Below are 14,045 nucleotides of genomic sequence, written 5' to 3' on the forward strand. Positions count from 1 at the left end.
CCAGAGGTCGCGTAGACGCCAATTTGTCCGTTAACGTCGTTCTTTTGCGTTGTTCTAGCGATTTGAATATGTTTGTCGCTGACGTTATTCACATATCTGGCAAGAGATGTGGCCACGGCAGCTGTTCCTGGCGATAAAAGTAACTTTTGCCAGTATCTCAAAGCCATATAATATTCATTTCATTCATTTATTGTGTTACGAGCAGAGAGCAACCTGTTTACACTTTAAAATAATACAGAACTTCATAAAGAATCGAACTTGAGTAATTATTTCGTTTAGCGGCTTTCTCTGTGGAGCCATTAAAGTGAAAGCATCACCGCGCGTTTCTTTTGCTTGGGTTTTATTTCACAAATGACATATGGAGTCAACATGTGGGCTTGAGGGCAGGTTTTGAGCACTGAAGGACAATGCCATGTCACTGCCGGATGGGAGACTTGGAAGGGGTTCATCCATTGCCCATGGTTTTCTGCCTTGATCCAAGTTTCTCTGCGCACTTGTTTCAGTGGAACGGAGCAAAGGGAGCTTTCCCTTCAGTACTGGTCCTGCACGGAAGGAAAGCGTGGATGGCAGCCACATCGCAAACTCAAACGATTGCCGAAAATCTACGAAAGTAGTTAGAAAGTATAGAGCATTGACTAAAACCTGGTAAATTATCTAAGAAGGCTACAAACTACGAGCAGATATTCCGCGGTATAGCTTTATGCCATGCCTTCAACTGTACCATCAATTCAGGCCAGTTCAGGGCGATGTGTGACACGATTTCTTTTGTTGTGCGCAACTGTGTAGTTGGACTCGTTAAAACCGTATGGGCACAGTTGTACGAGGGAGCATATCGTTTGTTCATCAATTACCAATAAAACTTCGACATTTAAAGCCGGTCGCACAATATTCCATAATTTTGCATAACGTTGGTTCATGATATATATATAAGCCCAGGCGTCTATATGGAATAGGATGCGATATTGAACGGCTTCTTTTGTTTTTTAAGCCTTTTTTGGTTGGGCTTGATGGAACTCTTTAGGCTCGCTAAGCGGCAGGTGCTAGAATGGCGATGCCGTGCCGACGCTCTGCGTGTTCGCTAAGAGTAGGTTCTGACGTCGTCAAAGGCGCCACGCGCAGCAGCTCTCCAACACCATGTGTTGAGCTTCGGTTTTGGTACTTATTGTTTTAGTAGTTATCGTTTTTACAGAGTTTATAAGAAAATGTACTCACTCCACAAGTTTTGAGAAGATTTATGCAAATTTAAACCTAAATTATTCTAATACGGTCAAAAAGGAACACAAATAGTTCATGGTTCATTAAAAATCTGCGATGCGACGCTGATTCAGCAAGGGTAAACGACAACGGACAGTGGGGAAGTGGGCACCTCGACGCTCGAGGCCTCCGGTCGTGTTCCGTAGTCGTTCCGGGGCCACAGTCAGCGGTAGTAGGCGTCATCGGCGTCGGGTCCGGCATCGGGCTTGTGTCCTAGGAGCGCCGCGGCCGCAGCCCTGGCCGCCGTCGCGGGCACCGGGTCAGCAGAGTCGGTGGAATGCGACGCACCGTGGCCTCCGTACAGGGCGGAGCTGCTGACAGACGGGTGCCGCGACAGGGGCGAGGGCACCGCGACTTCAAGCTGAAAGCGCTCGGCAGGTGGTAGACTCCGGTAGCCGCCGCCTTCGCTGGGGTCCTGGCCCCCGCTGAGGTAGCCCGAAGTCCTGAAACGAATGAACGCGCATTAAGCTCGACGTCCACCACTGCATGTATGACACTCGTAGCGAAAGCGTGTGCTCACATAAGCCTCAGATAAGCTGGACGGAGAGCTCGGCTTCTCGTTATCCTGAATGCCATGAAAAAAAAATCCTTCTGCTGACAGGACTTTCTGCGCTTTCTGTGTGAAGGTACTGAATTCGAAGTTTGCACTTGCATGGGTTGCTCGCAATTGTGTCTGTTTTATGGTCTGTATAAAAATCCTTTAGGCAGGCGTTGTGCCCCGTCTGGTGGCAGCTGCCAGCGTGCTCCTCACTTTCCCTTTCCTGTTAAATCAGTAATTTATTTAGGTATACATTTTGGGAAACATGAAAAACGTAAACGAGGAAAATGTTCAAGTGGTGAGTCAGTAGAGAGTCTAGAACTTATTTGAAGAAAAAAAAGATTTTCAGAACCGTTATTTAGTTTTGCTGAATGTAATGAATCATTAAGCCAGCCCGAAACACGAACCAGATTTGCCGAAACGCGCTAGTAGTTATAAGCCGGGGTAATGGGGGCAATGTTTGCTGTAGATCAATGCAGTGGAAATCTGACATTGGCTTTTACTATGACCCCTTTAACAATAACGGGAAGGCCGTAAGGAATGAAAAGTTGTAAAGCTATTGAACGGCTTATCGAAGCCGATGAAAGAGAATATCTTCCTGGCCTAGTTGGGGATGAGGATGGGGCGCACTAACCGTGCGATGTACTAACGCGACAGTGTTAAGGGCCCCTTGTCGCACAAGACCGGATCTGGGCGTCCGCCGTCGGTGGCGTCGTCCATCAGCAAAAATCATCCCGGGCCCCAACCACGCGTGGCGCAGAGGCGTTACTGAGCTAAATGAATTTCTCAAACTAAAATGCGTCAGAATCTTCGTAAAGTCTGACTTACACACAACCGACAGACATAATAGCGTCGGATTGTAATTTGATATACGAGAACACATGATTTTGTTACGCGGAAACTGAAACACTACCCCATTTTCGGTGCTTTCGAGGGTATTAGCCACTGGTGAGTCAGTGCTTGTAGCCTCTGCCTTACAGGGTTACGGGCCGTTGCTCGGCCCCGAACTTCCACCGGAACCGGCCCAGCATTATTTTATATCTGGCCCCGTGTAGCAGGTGTCACTACACTCTTACAAATGTCCAATCAATCAATCAATCAATCAATCAATCAATCAATCAATCAATCAATCAATCAATCAATCAATCAATCAATCAATCAATCAATCAATCAATCAATCAATCAATCAATCAATCAATCAATCAATCAATCAATCAATCAATTTTTAAGACTAAAGGCACTTGGCGGCTATAGTCAAAAAGCTATCTATCAGGCTTTACAGGGATTGCACCCTCGAGTATTGATAGATAAAGCGCATGAGAAATATATCACTTCGACAGAAATAAACAGAACATCGTACAGAAGTCAGGCGTATTAATTAAAAGGTCGTAAACAATACTAATGTGATAGTAGTAGTAAAAAGAGAAAGCATAATAAAAAGTGTTACGCAAACAACGCTTGTAGACACAAGCAGGTTGACACGAGTACACACATAATACATGAAATAACAAACCGTATTGTGAAAGGAAACCACTGAGAAAATAGGAGGGTCACAGCAAAGCAAATAAAACAGATAGGTGTGGTATTGTATTATATTTGGAGCTCTTAATTATTGACCAGTACAGGTATCTAATATTTTTAACATTTCACTCACTGTATGGGCACCATCAAGCTGGCATATCGCGCACAATTTATTAAGAAATGGAATGTTATTTTTTGATTCTATTCTATAGCGTTTATTTAACATTTTATGATAAAGGTAATTTGCTGGTAATAGATTTAAATCCTTAAATATTAGTTCCGTGTGCGTCGTGCGCAGCATTAATGATATAGCAAAGGGCTTACTTTTCAAGTTGCTGTACCTTCTGCGTGTTCGTTTTTGTTATCCTGCCCCAGACTACATAACAGTACGATGATTTAGACAAAAAAGAGGGATTTCTAAATTAAAAATTTCATATTCTGAGGTAGGATGTAGCGATATTTGAGCAACACCCCTATAGCTTCTGAAATTTTATTTAATGTTTCTTTTAACTTGTGGTGTTTTACGTGCCAGAACTACGATCTGGTTATGAGGCACGACGTAGTGAGGGACTCCAAAAATTTGGACCATCTGAGGTTCTTTAACATGCACCTAAATCTAAGCACACAGACGTTTTGGCGTTATGCCCCCATCGAAATGCGGCCGCCGTTAATGTTTTATTTACTTGAACTGTCACCGCCATCTGTTCTTCAAAAACGACGCCAAGGCTTTTAGCTTCGCGTGATATTGGTATATCTGATGATCCTAACTTTAAAGTGCTGGTTATATTGAGTGTTTTGTGTTGATGAGAAATAAAACTGCTTTCGTCATTGCAGCATTCAAGTTCAACAAGTTGGCGAGACCCTAAGCCTGAAGTTTACTTAAGAATACGTTGCCTTTTCCTACGAGGGTAGAAGGATTACATCCTGTTATGAAAATACTTGCATCGTTTGCGTATATAATAAATTTTGTCTAAGTGTCCATGTTTACTACATCCTTCACATATATGTTTGAAGAGTAATGGGTCTAAGATACTGTCCTGAGGCACACTAGCATAAATTTGTTTTAATTGGGATAGAGAGCGGTTAACACTTCTCATGTCGTACTTTCATCATCGTCGACAGCGGTTGCTGTCGCCGATGATAAAAGTAGGACATGAGAAGTGTTAAGGGGGGGAACACCTCTAAAGCCATATTCCAGTTTCTCAAGTAAGGACTAGTGACTAATTGATAGAAATTCTCTAGAGTAATCAACGAATATGCCTAGTGTATATAGTCGATTTTCAAAAGACTGCAAGATGTGTTTTTTTTTTTGGCTGAGAAAGACCATTTCCCTTGAGCAGCCTCTCCTAAAGCTGTACTGGCATGGCGTGATAATGCTGTGCTTCATTGAAAAGCCGGACATACGTGCATATATCAACTCTTCAATGCAGTTTTAAAACAAGGGAATCAGTGAAATTTGCCTGTAACTAGAGAAGTCCTTGATATCACGGCCCTTGAACATCGCAGATACCTTTGATATGTCGTTTGGCGAATGTGCCGATGGAAAACATAAGGGCAATTACATGTTCTAAGGTGGCCGAGATTGTATTGATAGCATATATTAAAGGCTGTATCTGGAGGTCATGAGCACCGATCAGTACACATACTGCTTCACAGTGACATGACGGAAGTTACAATTTCTTGCACCGTAATGGTAAACAAAAAATGTACTCTCCATGATTCGTGTTGTTAAGCACCTAAGGCAATTCGGATCGTGCTTACTCTTGACTAATGATGTGAAGTACTCGTTAAAGGAATCGGCTAATCGGGTGTTTGTCAATGCCTCGCATCTATTGATGTCTAATAAGATTGATTCCTCTATGTCGTTCCCTACACCCTTCGGGAGAAAAAGGATTGGTCATGTGCATCCGTTTTGCTTCTCGGAGGTGTTTGTTTAGATTGTTCCGGAAACACCTAAAGACACGAAGTCAGTTAGGTCTCTTGTTTCCATTAAAAGAAATACATTGCGTGAACTATGTTTCAATGTGTGTTGTGGAGATCCTCCGGAATGTTAAGAATACTTTTTTAGGCATTGAAAGTAATGTTGGCAAGAGGGGCCACGACAATATTGAATAAAGCTTTGTCGCGATACGTTCCACAAGTTGGAGCTTTCCGTGTGTGCATATTCTTACGCTTTCCTTGATCTCCAAATCAGCAGCGATACTCAACGTTTACTTCAGTGAATGTAATTATTATCGCCCACAGACGATAAACATGAAAACTACCTCATTTGAACTTGTACATAAAACTTAACGCACACGGCCACGAAATTCTGCATGTGGCGGTTGATATCGAAAATAAGTTAATAGGTTCAGCTCAGGACCAAATGGCACAGAATTGCGCTTTTTATAAGAGAAGTTCCCGAAGCTCAAGTAAGACAAGTGTGTTGATCATCCTGTTCAGAATAATTGATACTCCTTCGCGCAAGAACTAGCACAAGTTGGCCCAAAAACAAAATTTCGCTCGGTGTTACATTTGAAGTTGTTCTAGCACGTAGGGCAGTTCTGGCGGTACTGAATTTGAATAAACATTCTAAGTCATTGCGAAATGTTAGATTTATTGCGCCTTACCCTTCAACCTGTATAGAACATAGTCGACACACGTTTTCGCTCGTTCACTGCCATTTATAAGAGCACAGAAAGCAAGCCTAACGCAATTTACGCCGCATTCCCTTATAAAAGATTCACGAAAGATCGTTGTGACCTTTGAAATCTCTTTAGAAGAGACAAATAAGCTCGCTGGAGGACGCTGGGGCATCAGAAACAGCGTCTCAGCGAGGCGTTCTCGAGAATGCGCTGCCGGCATTAAGCCAAACGAAACGCGCAAATGCGCGTAGGTTCTCGGACGGTTGTCAAAGGTGCTTTGCATTATGCTCTGCCACGCGCGTGCTCCGCTAACTGCCGGCGCTGCCATCGCCGGCGCGCAAGCGAGCATGCCTGTCGGCTCGGATGCTGTTACGCCTGACACTTTACTTGATTCGTTATGAAGCAGGCGCTAAATTTAATGCAGGTAAAAGAGCGCAATGGGATTGGACTTGGTAAACAGGCTGCCAGTGCTCCGAGAAGCTTGCGAGGAAAGTAGGGCCACATGAGCAGTTCCTATGTAGCCTGGTGAAACGGCAGCCTCATACCATGTTGCGTTTTGTGATCCAATACAGCCCCGTCATAGTTCCTTTCGGGACAGCCGAGCGATTTGCTGCAGGCTTGCCTTTCCATTTTTGATTCACAGATCGACGCGTCAGCTCATCCCCACAGGTTTTGTAAAAACGTAGCAGGCTTCTAAACCATTTGAAATGTTCTAAACAAAACTTCCCTTTAGAAATATTGCACAGTATTTCGCAGAATAATTGCGAAAAATCAAACTGATAGCTTCCGTGTAGAGCAGCAAAGATATGCTGCTGGGGAAACCTATTGACATAGTTTCCGCGGCGAAATGCTATGAAGCCTGGGGTTGTGCGACATGGCGTTTCCTAGGACGAGCCTTACTTGTGAACAAAATTAGAACTTAAACGGGTATGAATGCGACATAGTTGGTAACAATGCATTGGTGAAATACAGCGCGAAAAATTAATTAAAGAACGCGGACAAGGGAGGAACACAGGAAAAGCGCTGACTACCGACTACTTGGATTTATTCTGCTCTGACACAAATATAGCTTTGAAGAGGTGTTTGTGGGAAGAGGGAAATTGCCAGGCACTTCCAGGTGCGCATGCGTCAAGGAATTAAAAAATGAACTCGTGCGAATGGAAATGCACCACATAAATTATTGCTCTTCTAGCAACAGAAATGTTCTAATAATTTAGAACATTTGCGAGCACCCATCTTGTTCACTGGTATCAGCATAAGTCCACTTAGCCACTCTCCTTATTGAGCTGTCTCCGCGTTAAGCTCAGTATACTATATGCTCTGGCAATGTGCGTTGAAGAGCAAATGAATGGTTTGTTTTATCGTTGTGGCCCTGCGCACACTGCCAACAGACCAGGAAAAAAATGGAAACACTGAGTGCTGTCCTCCACGGCTACACTTAGCTCCTCCGCGCGCTGACAGTAGGAATATAAATAGCTGAGGAATAAATATTCAAACAAAACGACCTGGTTTGTAAGTTTATTGCGATGCCACCCAATAGCAGAAGATAAGGCCTGCTGCTTTCATCCGTCTATCGTTTCTTTTACACCGTGACACTGTACCTTGTGCTGTAATTCATGAGTCGTCTAATTAGTACATGCGAACGCAGACTTTATACAATACGGATTGTAGTGCGACAACAAAAAGAGCTGCGCACACGAGCAACAGGTGCTATCTATCCTTCTCTCTATATGCTGCGCTGCGGTGCGCATACTTGCCACGTTCTCCTAAATGTTGCCAATGCTGTCGCCATGACGCCAGCGTTATCGTTATGTTGGAGCTATTTCCAATGCCTATAGACGTAAATGTCGTACGGCGCTGAATGACTTTGGACAAACGTAAGAGCTTTAAGGAAGAGTAAGCGAGTAATGATTTGTGAAGTGAATGGAGTTGGGGCCAAAGAAGGTACTGAAATGTGCTGTTTTAAGCCGATTTTTCTTCTTTTGGGAGGTGGAGGGGCGGGAGAGACGGCTGCGACAGCCAGGTTCACGGTGGCTGCTTCGCTTGTACTGTGTGCAAGCTTCTCTTTTGTGGTGTAGAATCGGGGTATGTCGCCGAAGTCGTTGGTGTTGTTTAAAATATTTTGATCGGCCTGAAAGAGTTAAGGCACGAAACCGCGCAAGTTGCTGCGCTGTGCTTGCAAACGTGTGGCTTGCCTAGTGAGCCGCATTAGTCTTTTTTTTTTAAGAAAAAGAGCCTTTCGAGCCGGTTGTTAAAGAAAGGAAGTGTGTGTGCATAGAGAGCCTCCAAAAGATGCAAGCACTTGTTCACGGCGTTGCTTTCCAGCCACAGCTTCGATACTTGACTGTTTTCGACCTTCATAGGCAACTCCGTACTTTCACTCGAGTTGTATTACATCATATATAGCATCTAATAATACAGGTGGTAACGTCTGTAGTGCTTTCAGAAGCTAAATACGGATGATCTGCACTGATAGAACGAAACTAAAAAGCGCAACACTAACCGGTCACTCTGTCTTGAAGTTGAAAGAAATGAGAATTTTGTTTGCCAGTTGGGTTGCACCTTTCTTTTCATAGTTAGCTGATACGTCGAGATAAGGTCGTCTGCGTTTGATGACTGGCGCTTGTTTGGGCTCGCAGTAGGCAGTGCTCAAGGTTGGGTCCACGCTTGGGAACATAGCAGCCACCCACTTCCCGTACACTCGTAAAAAATTTGCACCCTTTGGGGCTTGTCTTGTACCACAACAATAATCGTCACCTATCTTGCCCGCATTTCTTTTCGGTAACACTGTGGGCCCACTAATTTTAGGTCATGAAAGGCATGCCCATTATCAGTGTTAGACAACATTTTCGACAGGAAAGTTGCGAGCAAAGAGTTTTCAAGAAATGAAATGCAAGCAAGGCAGTTGACGAATATTGTTGGCGGACAAAATAAGCCCCATGTGCTGCAAACATTTTTAAGGGTGTAGGAATTCTCAAACCCCGGTGAAACGTAAGACGTAAATAACCAATTAGAGCAATTTGCGTTTCTTCCAATAGGTTTGAGAAATTTCGTGACGGTTTTTGCTTGAGAAGTGTGACCTGTAGTAGTGCAAATCGGTGATTTCGAAACAAATAGAACCAGTTGTAATAGAATTTAGTTGTGTGCACAGTGCCGGAAAGCCAACTATAGCGGCGCTGTGGACCGGCCGAGTGGTTCAAATCATAAACGCGCGCTTTTTGCAGTTGGTTCTAACTTCCGAGAGATCAAATAAACTCACAACTCACCGCACTGAATCAGAAAACAGTATCTTTTGCTTGCACCACTAAACTAAAACATCCAATCAAAACGCTATGTCGCCTCATGTCATAACATGTGTCATGATCAGCTTCAGACGTTCCGAGCTATCGCTGCTGCTCGGTGCCTGCGGACAAAAGTACATTGGCGAGAATATTCCTGCTGCTTAAGCCATTAGTAACAGTAATGCTGGGTTAAAAACTAAGCTAACTAATGCCAAATAAAGATTAAGTGTACATCACTAATTTATTAAAATATGCTTAAACAAAGTGCAATCCACTATTTGAAACGCCAGCAACATGTTTAAATATATAAAAAGAAAGCAATGGTCTACTTGCCCGGAAAAAAGAAGTCGGCCCGACTGAAGTGCTTCAAAAAAAAGAACACACCATAATGCCAGTCACCTTTTTTCAATGCACAAGTTTCTTACCCATATCGCTCTCTGTTGCCGTCGTCTGCTACTTCCAGGAAACGATGAAAAGGTCTACTGCTATCTCTCTGCCACAACGACATAGTCATAATGGTACACAGCAAAATACTTTTGACATCAACTTTTACTTCTTTTCGGGCTTGAGTACGGCGGCATCACGATTATTTGAGAACTACGAGGCAACGTTGGAGTGCATGCTGTAATGTGTGAACCTGCGGCTGAACATTGATCGGCTGGTTGTCGGCGCGCCCGCGAGCATTTACTTGGAGTCGCGAATAGGGCACGCAATTTTGACTGACAGTGCTGTGGTAGTCAGTGCCCTTCGGTACGGCATTATAAAATAAGAAATAAAGATATAAAGTTGCTATATGTACTGCCGGTTAGTAACTATCTCCATACCTCACCGATGTGTTAAATAATAGTCCATTAAATACAAAGGTTCCTTTGAATTTATCATTTGTTAAATATTTGTACTACCCTATTTTGAGCCACTGGAAATATGCCACTGCGTATTGTCGATGATTGGCCCATTCTCAGCCAGTCATCCACAATAAGTATGCGTTTTTTTATTTCAATATAGAAAAACTTTTTTTTTTGAAATGTAGAATGCAAAAAAAAAAGCAGGCTACGTTACAGCCGGCTGTGCCAGTATTGTGAGTTTGTTACTCAATGAACAATAAAAGAGGAAATGCAAAGAGAAAATACAAACAAGCGCTGTAGAGGCACAAACTCGCCCAAGCTCTCAAAGTGCGTCTCCATGGACACCGTGAACGAAATCACAGTCGAATACTTGTAGGACATTCAGCTGTAACACGGGAGTGAAAGAGTCTACACTCTGGAGACCTTCCATGTATAGGCGGATGCTGCAAAGTGAAAGTGACAACGAAGAAGGGAAAACCGCGTTCTCCGTGATGCCAAACTGACGTCATCACACGTGCCAGAGCTGCTTGAGAACGTCTTGACAAAAGGGCTGTCACTGATTAAACGGGCGCAGTGTTCCCGTTCTTGTGTGAGCGTTATCCGGCCGGATGCCGTACCGGCCCGGTAGCAGTCATAACAATGGCGATGAGCAACGAACCAGAACCTTGATGACGGCAAACACACCTGCCATGGCGGACCCAGTTCCACAGTTCGAGGACGCAAAGGACAAGTGGTCGTCGTACTACATCAGAGTCGAATCGTACTTCGAAGGTAATGACACCGTCGACAACGCTCAAAAAAGGGCGCTTCTCATCTCGGCACTGGGTTCGTAGCCTATCGACGTACTGAGTGGGCGTTGTGCCCCGCGGAAGGTGAGCTAGTTAACCTATGCGGAAGCAGTTACCATTCTCCAAGAATTTTACGCACCCACGCCAAATGAGATAGCCGCAAGCTTCAAGTTCTTTACCCGCATTCAAAGGGAAGAGGAATCAGCTCAGCAGTTTATCGTGGAGCTTCGACGCCTGGCTGATAAACGCAACTTCGGGACCATGTTGAACCACCTGTTGCGAGACAGGATAGCATGCCGAATTCACAGCAGTGGCGTGCAGAAGGCACTGCTTTCTCGCTCGAAACTGGCGTTGCAAGAGGCAGAAAACATCGTAATTGCAGCAGAGGCTGCGCGACAGGGTGTTCAGCTTAGGAAGCAGACAGAACTTAAGGAAGAGCCCGAGCTTCACCGGCTAGCGGGCGATAGACGGCAGCGACAGGCAGGAAAAACGTGCAGTAAGACGAGTGGATCGTCTAAAGGCTGTCACCGGTGTGGAAGCCGTGAGAACGGTGAGGCGGCTTGTGCCTTTAAACTCGCCAAATGTTTCAACTGTAGGAAAAAGGGGCACCTAGCTACCGTGTGTTGATCTAAAGGAAAGCGACCGCAGCAGAGCTTGGCGCTGAGCAGCGGCTTAATAGAAAATACCGAAGCCGAGCTCTCCGCACAGTTGTATACGCTAAAGCCGAAACAAACCGCACGGACTCGTCAGCTCGTTACGACGCAATTTTCGCTGGGGTGGAGCCGCCATTGTGATGGAAATTGACGCCGGCTCACCCGTGTGCGTGGTGTCCTGGAACGTCTACTGCTATCATCACACAAGCTGGCCCTGCCTTGAAAAATCCAGCTTGAAGTTGTCATGATACTTGGGTCCGTTGCCTATACTGCGGCACGACTGTTACGGCGTCACTGACTTGTTCGCGTCTCCAGACCGAGCCTGTGCGGCCGTGATCTCATCCAGGCACTGAACAATGAAGGGGCTGCGGATTTGAGCGTGTACAGCATTAAGGAGCAAGGGCTAAACTTGCGAGCAATCCTGTGTGAGTATACGAGGACGTGTTTGGACCTGAACTGGGTCTGTTCAAGTTTCCGCCCACTCATCTATACATGAAGGAGGATGCGGTTCCAAAGTTGTTCAAAGGCAGGTCACTTTCATATGCAATGCGAGAACAGATTTCTAACGAGCTGTGCAGGCTTGTTAAATCCGGAGTACTGTCCCCGGTGTCTCACTCGGAGTGGGTGACGCCCATAGTTCCGGTAATGAAGAAAGACGGAACAGTTCGATTGTGTGGCGATTAGAAGCTAACGATAAATGCCAGCTGTGTGACAGAGCATTACCCACTACCGGTAATCAATGACCTTTTTGCTGCACTGCACGAGGGTGACGTTTACAGCACATTGGACCTTCGAGACGCCTACAACCAGGTTTCCCTGGATGAGCAGTCAAAGAAGCTGACTGTCATTAACACATATCGGTGATTATTCTGCTTAAATCGTCTGCCATTTGGTGGGTCTTCTGCCCCAGCTATTTTTCAGTGAATAATGGACAGCGTCCTTAACGGGTTGCCGGGATTCCAGGCGTGCTTGGACGAAGTCCTGGATGCCGAGAAGGGGAATGAAGGCGGAAAGAACCTCAAGGCAGTTTTCCAGCGCTTTCGAGAGTACGGCGTCAGGCTAAGGAACGACAAGTGCACCTTCAGAATGTCTGAGGTTTCGTACCTTGGCTACAAAATCAGTACGGGAGGGCTGCACCCTCTGGAGAAGAACATGGACGCTATTATGAAGGCGCCAACACCCAAGTGCGTGAGTGAACTGCGTTACTGGATGAGCAGTCAAAGAAGCTGACTGTCATTAACACACATCGGGGATTGACACACATCGGAGAAGACCCAAGTAGGAACTTAGGTCTTCTCACTTATTACAGCAAGTTTATTCCCAATATGGCCAGTCTGCTATCCGAGCTCTACGATTTGCTAACGAAAGAACGTCGCTGGAATTGGGGCTCTCAACAACGGAAAGCGTTTCAGAAGTCAAAAAATGCTTTATGCAATGCCAAAATGCTTACACCCTTCGATCCCTCACTGCCGCTGCGCTTGGAGTGCGATGCTTCACCGAACGGAATCGGAGTGGTGCTGTCCCATCGCATTGGCAATGTTGACAAGCCTATAGGTTTTCGCTCTCGAAGACTTGCCAAAACGGAACGGAATTGTTCACAACTTGAGCATGAAGCATTGGCCCTAGTGTTCGGGGTATCAAAGTTTCGGGACTACCTACTGGGAAGAACATTCACCTTGATCACAGATCACAAGCAGCTGGTGGGTCTATTTTGTGAAGATCGTCCAACGCCCATCATGGCTGCCGCAAGAATTCAGCGTTGGTCCTTGCTGTTGGGAGCATACCAGTACAACACAGAGTACAAACGTGGCTCGGACAACCTGAATGCAGGCGCGCTAAGTCGGCTTCCCCTAGAAACCACCGAGGACACATCAGAGGAGCTACACGAGTACGTGCACTAGTTGCAGCAGCTGGATGACACGCCCCTTTCTTTGCAAGCAATGAGACAGTTGACCGAGAAATATAAAGTACTTCGAAATGTCACGTCCCACGTGCTTCATGGATGGCCAAAGGAGCCCAAATCACCCGATACGCGGTTGGAACCATACTTCGCACGAAAGAATGAGCTAACCATTTACGAAGGTTTCATTTACTGGGGCCACATAGTCGTGATTCCCGAGGCTGCTCGTGGTGACATGCTGCAACTCCTGCACGAAACGCACTAGGGAATATCTGCAATGAAGGCATTGGCTCGTACGGTCGTTTGGTGGCCCGGCATCGACGGAGCTATCGAACAAATCAGTAGGAATTGTACTACATGCATACAAGCAAGCGCAATGCCACCGCTGAAAATACCAGTAAGCTGGCCACTAACGCACGAGAATTGGTGACGTGTAAATTTGGATTATGCTGGTCCAGTGAATAACATCATGATCCTAGTGGCCATAAATTCACATTCGAAATGGATCGAAGCAATTACAGTGCGTCAAGCCACAGCGCAATCGACAGTTACATCCTTGCGTGAAATCTTCCGTAGTCTGGGCATACCAAGAATCATTGTGACAGACAACGGAACTCACTTCACGTCAGAGACTTTCACCA

At 45.4% G+C, this 14,045-nt stretch overlaps 1 protein-coding gene across 1 annotated transcript in view; it reads right to left on the minus strand.

The window, feature by feature from the left end:
- Positions 1–323: 323 nt before the first annotated feature.
- Positions 324–14,045, minus strand: part of LOC126530320 (uncharacterized) — a 55,297-nt gene continuing 41,575 nt past the window's right edge. The window contains exons 2-3 of the mRNA XM_050177641.3: positions 1,367–1,697; positions 324–542 (exon numbers count right to left, since the gene is read on the minus strand). Coding sequence (XP_050033598.1) covers positions 1,418–1,697 — 280 coding nt within the window. The 3' untranslated portion in view covers positions 324–542; positions 1,367–1,417. The remainder of the gene's footprint in view (positions 543–1,366; positions 1,698–14,045) is intronic.

This window comes from Dermacentor andersoni, chromosome 5 (assembly GCF_023375885.2).
Source record: "Dermacentor andersoni chromosome 5, qqDerAnde1_hic_scaffold, whole genome shotgun sequence".
In the NCBI taxonomy this organism is placed as follows: domain Eukaryota; kingdom Metazoa; phylum Arthropoda; class Arachnida; order Ixodida; family Ixodidae; genus Dermacentor; species Dermacentor andersoni.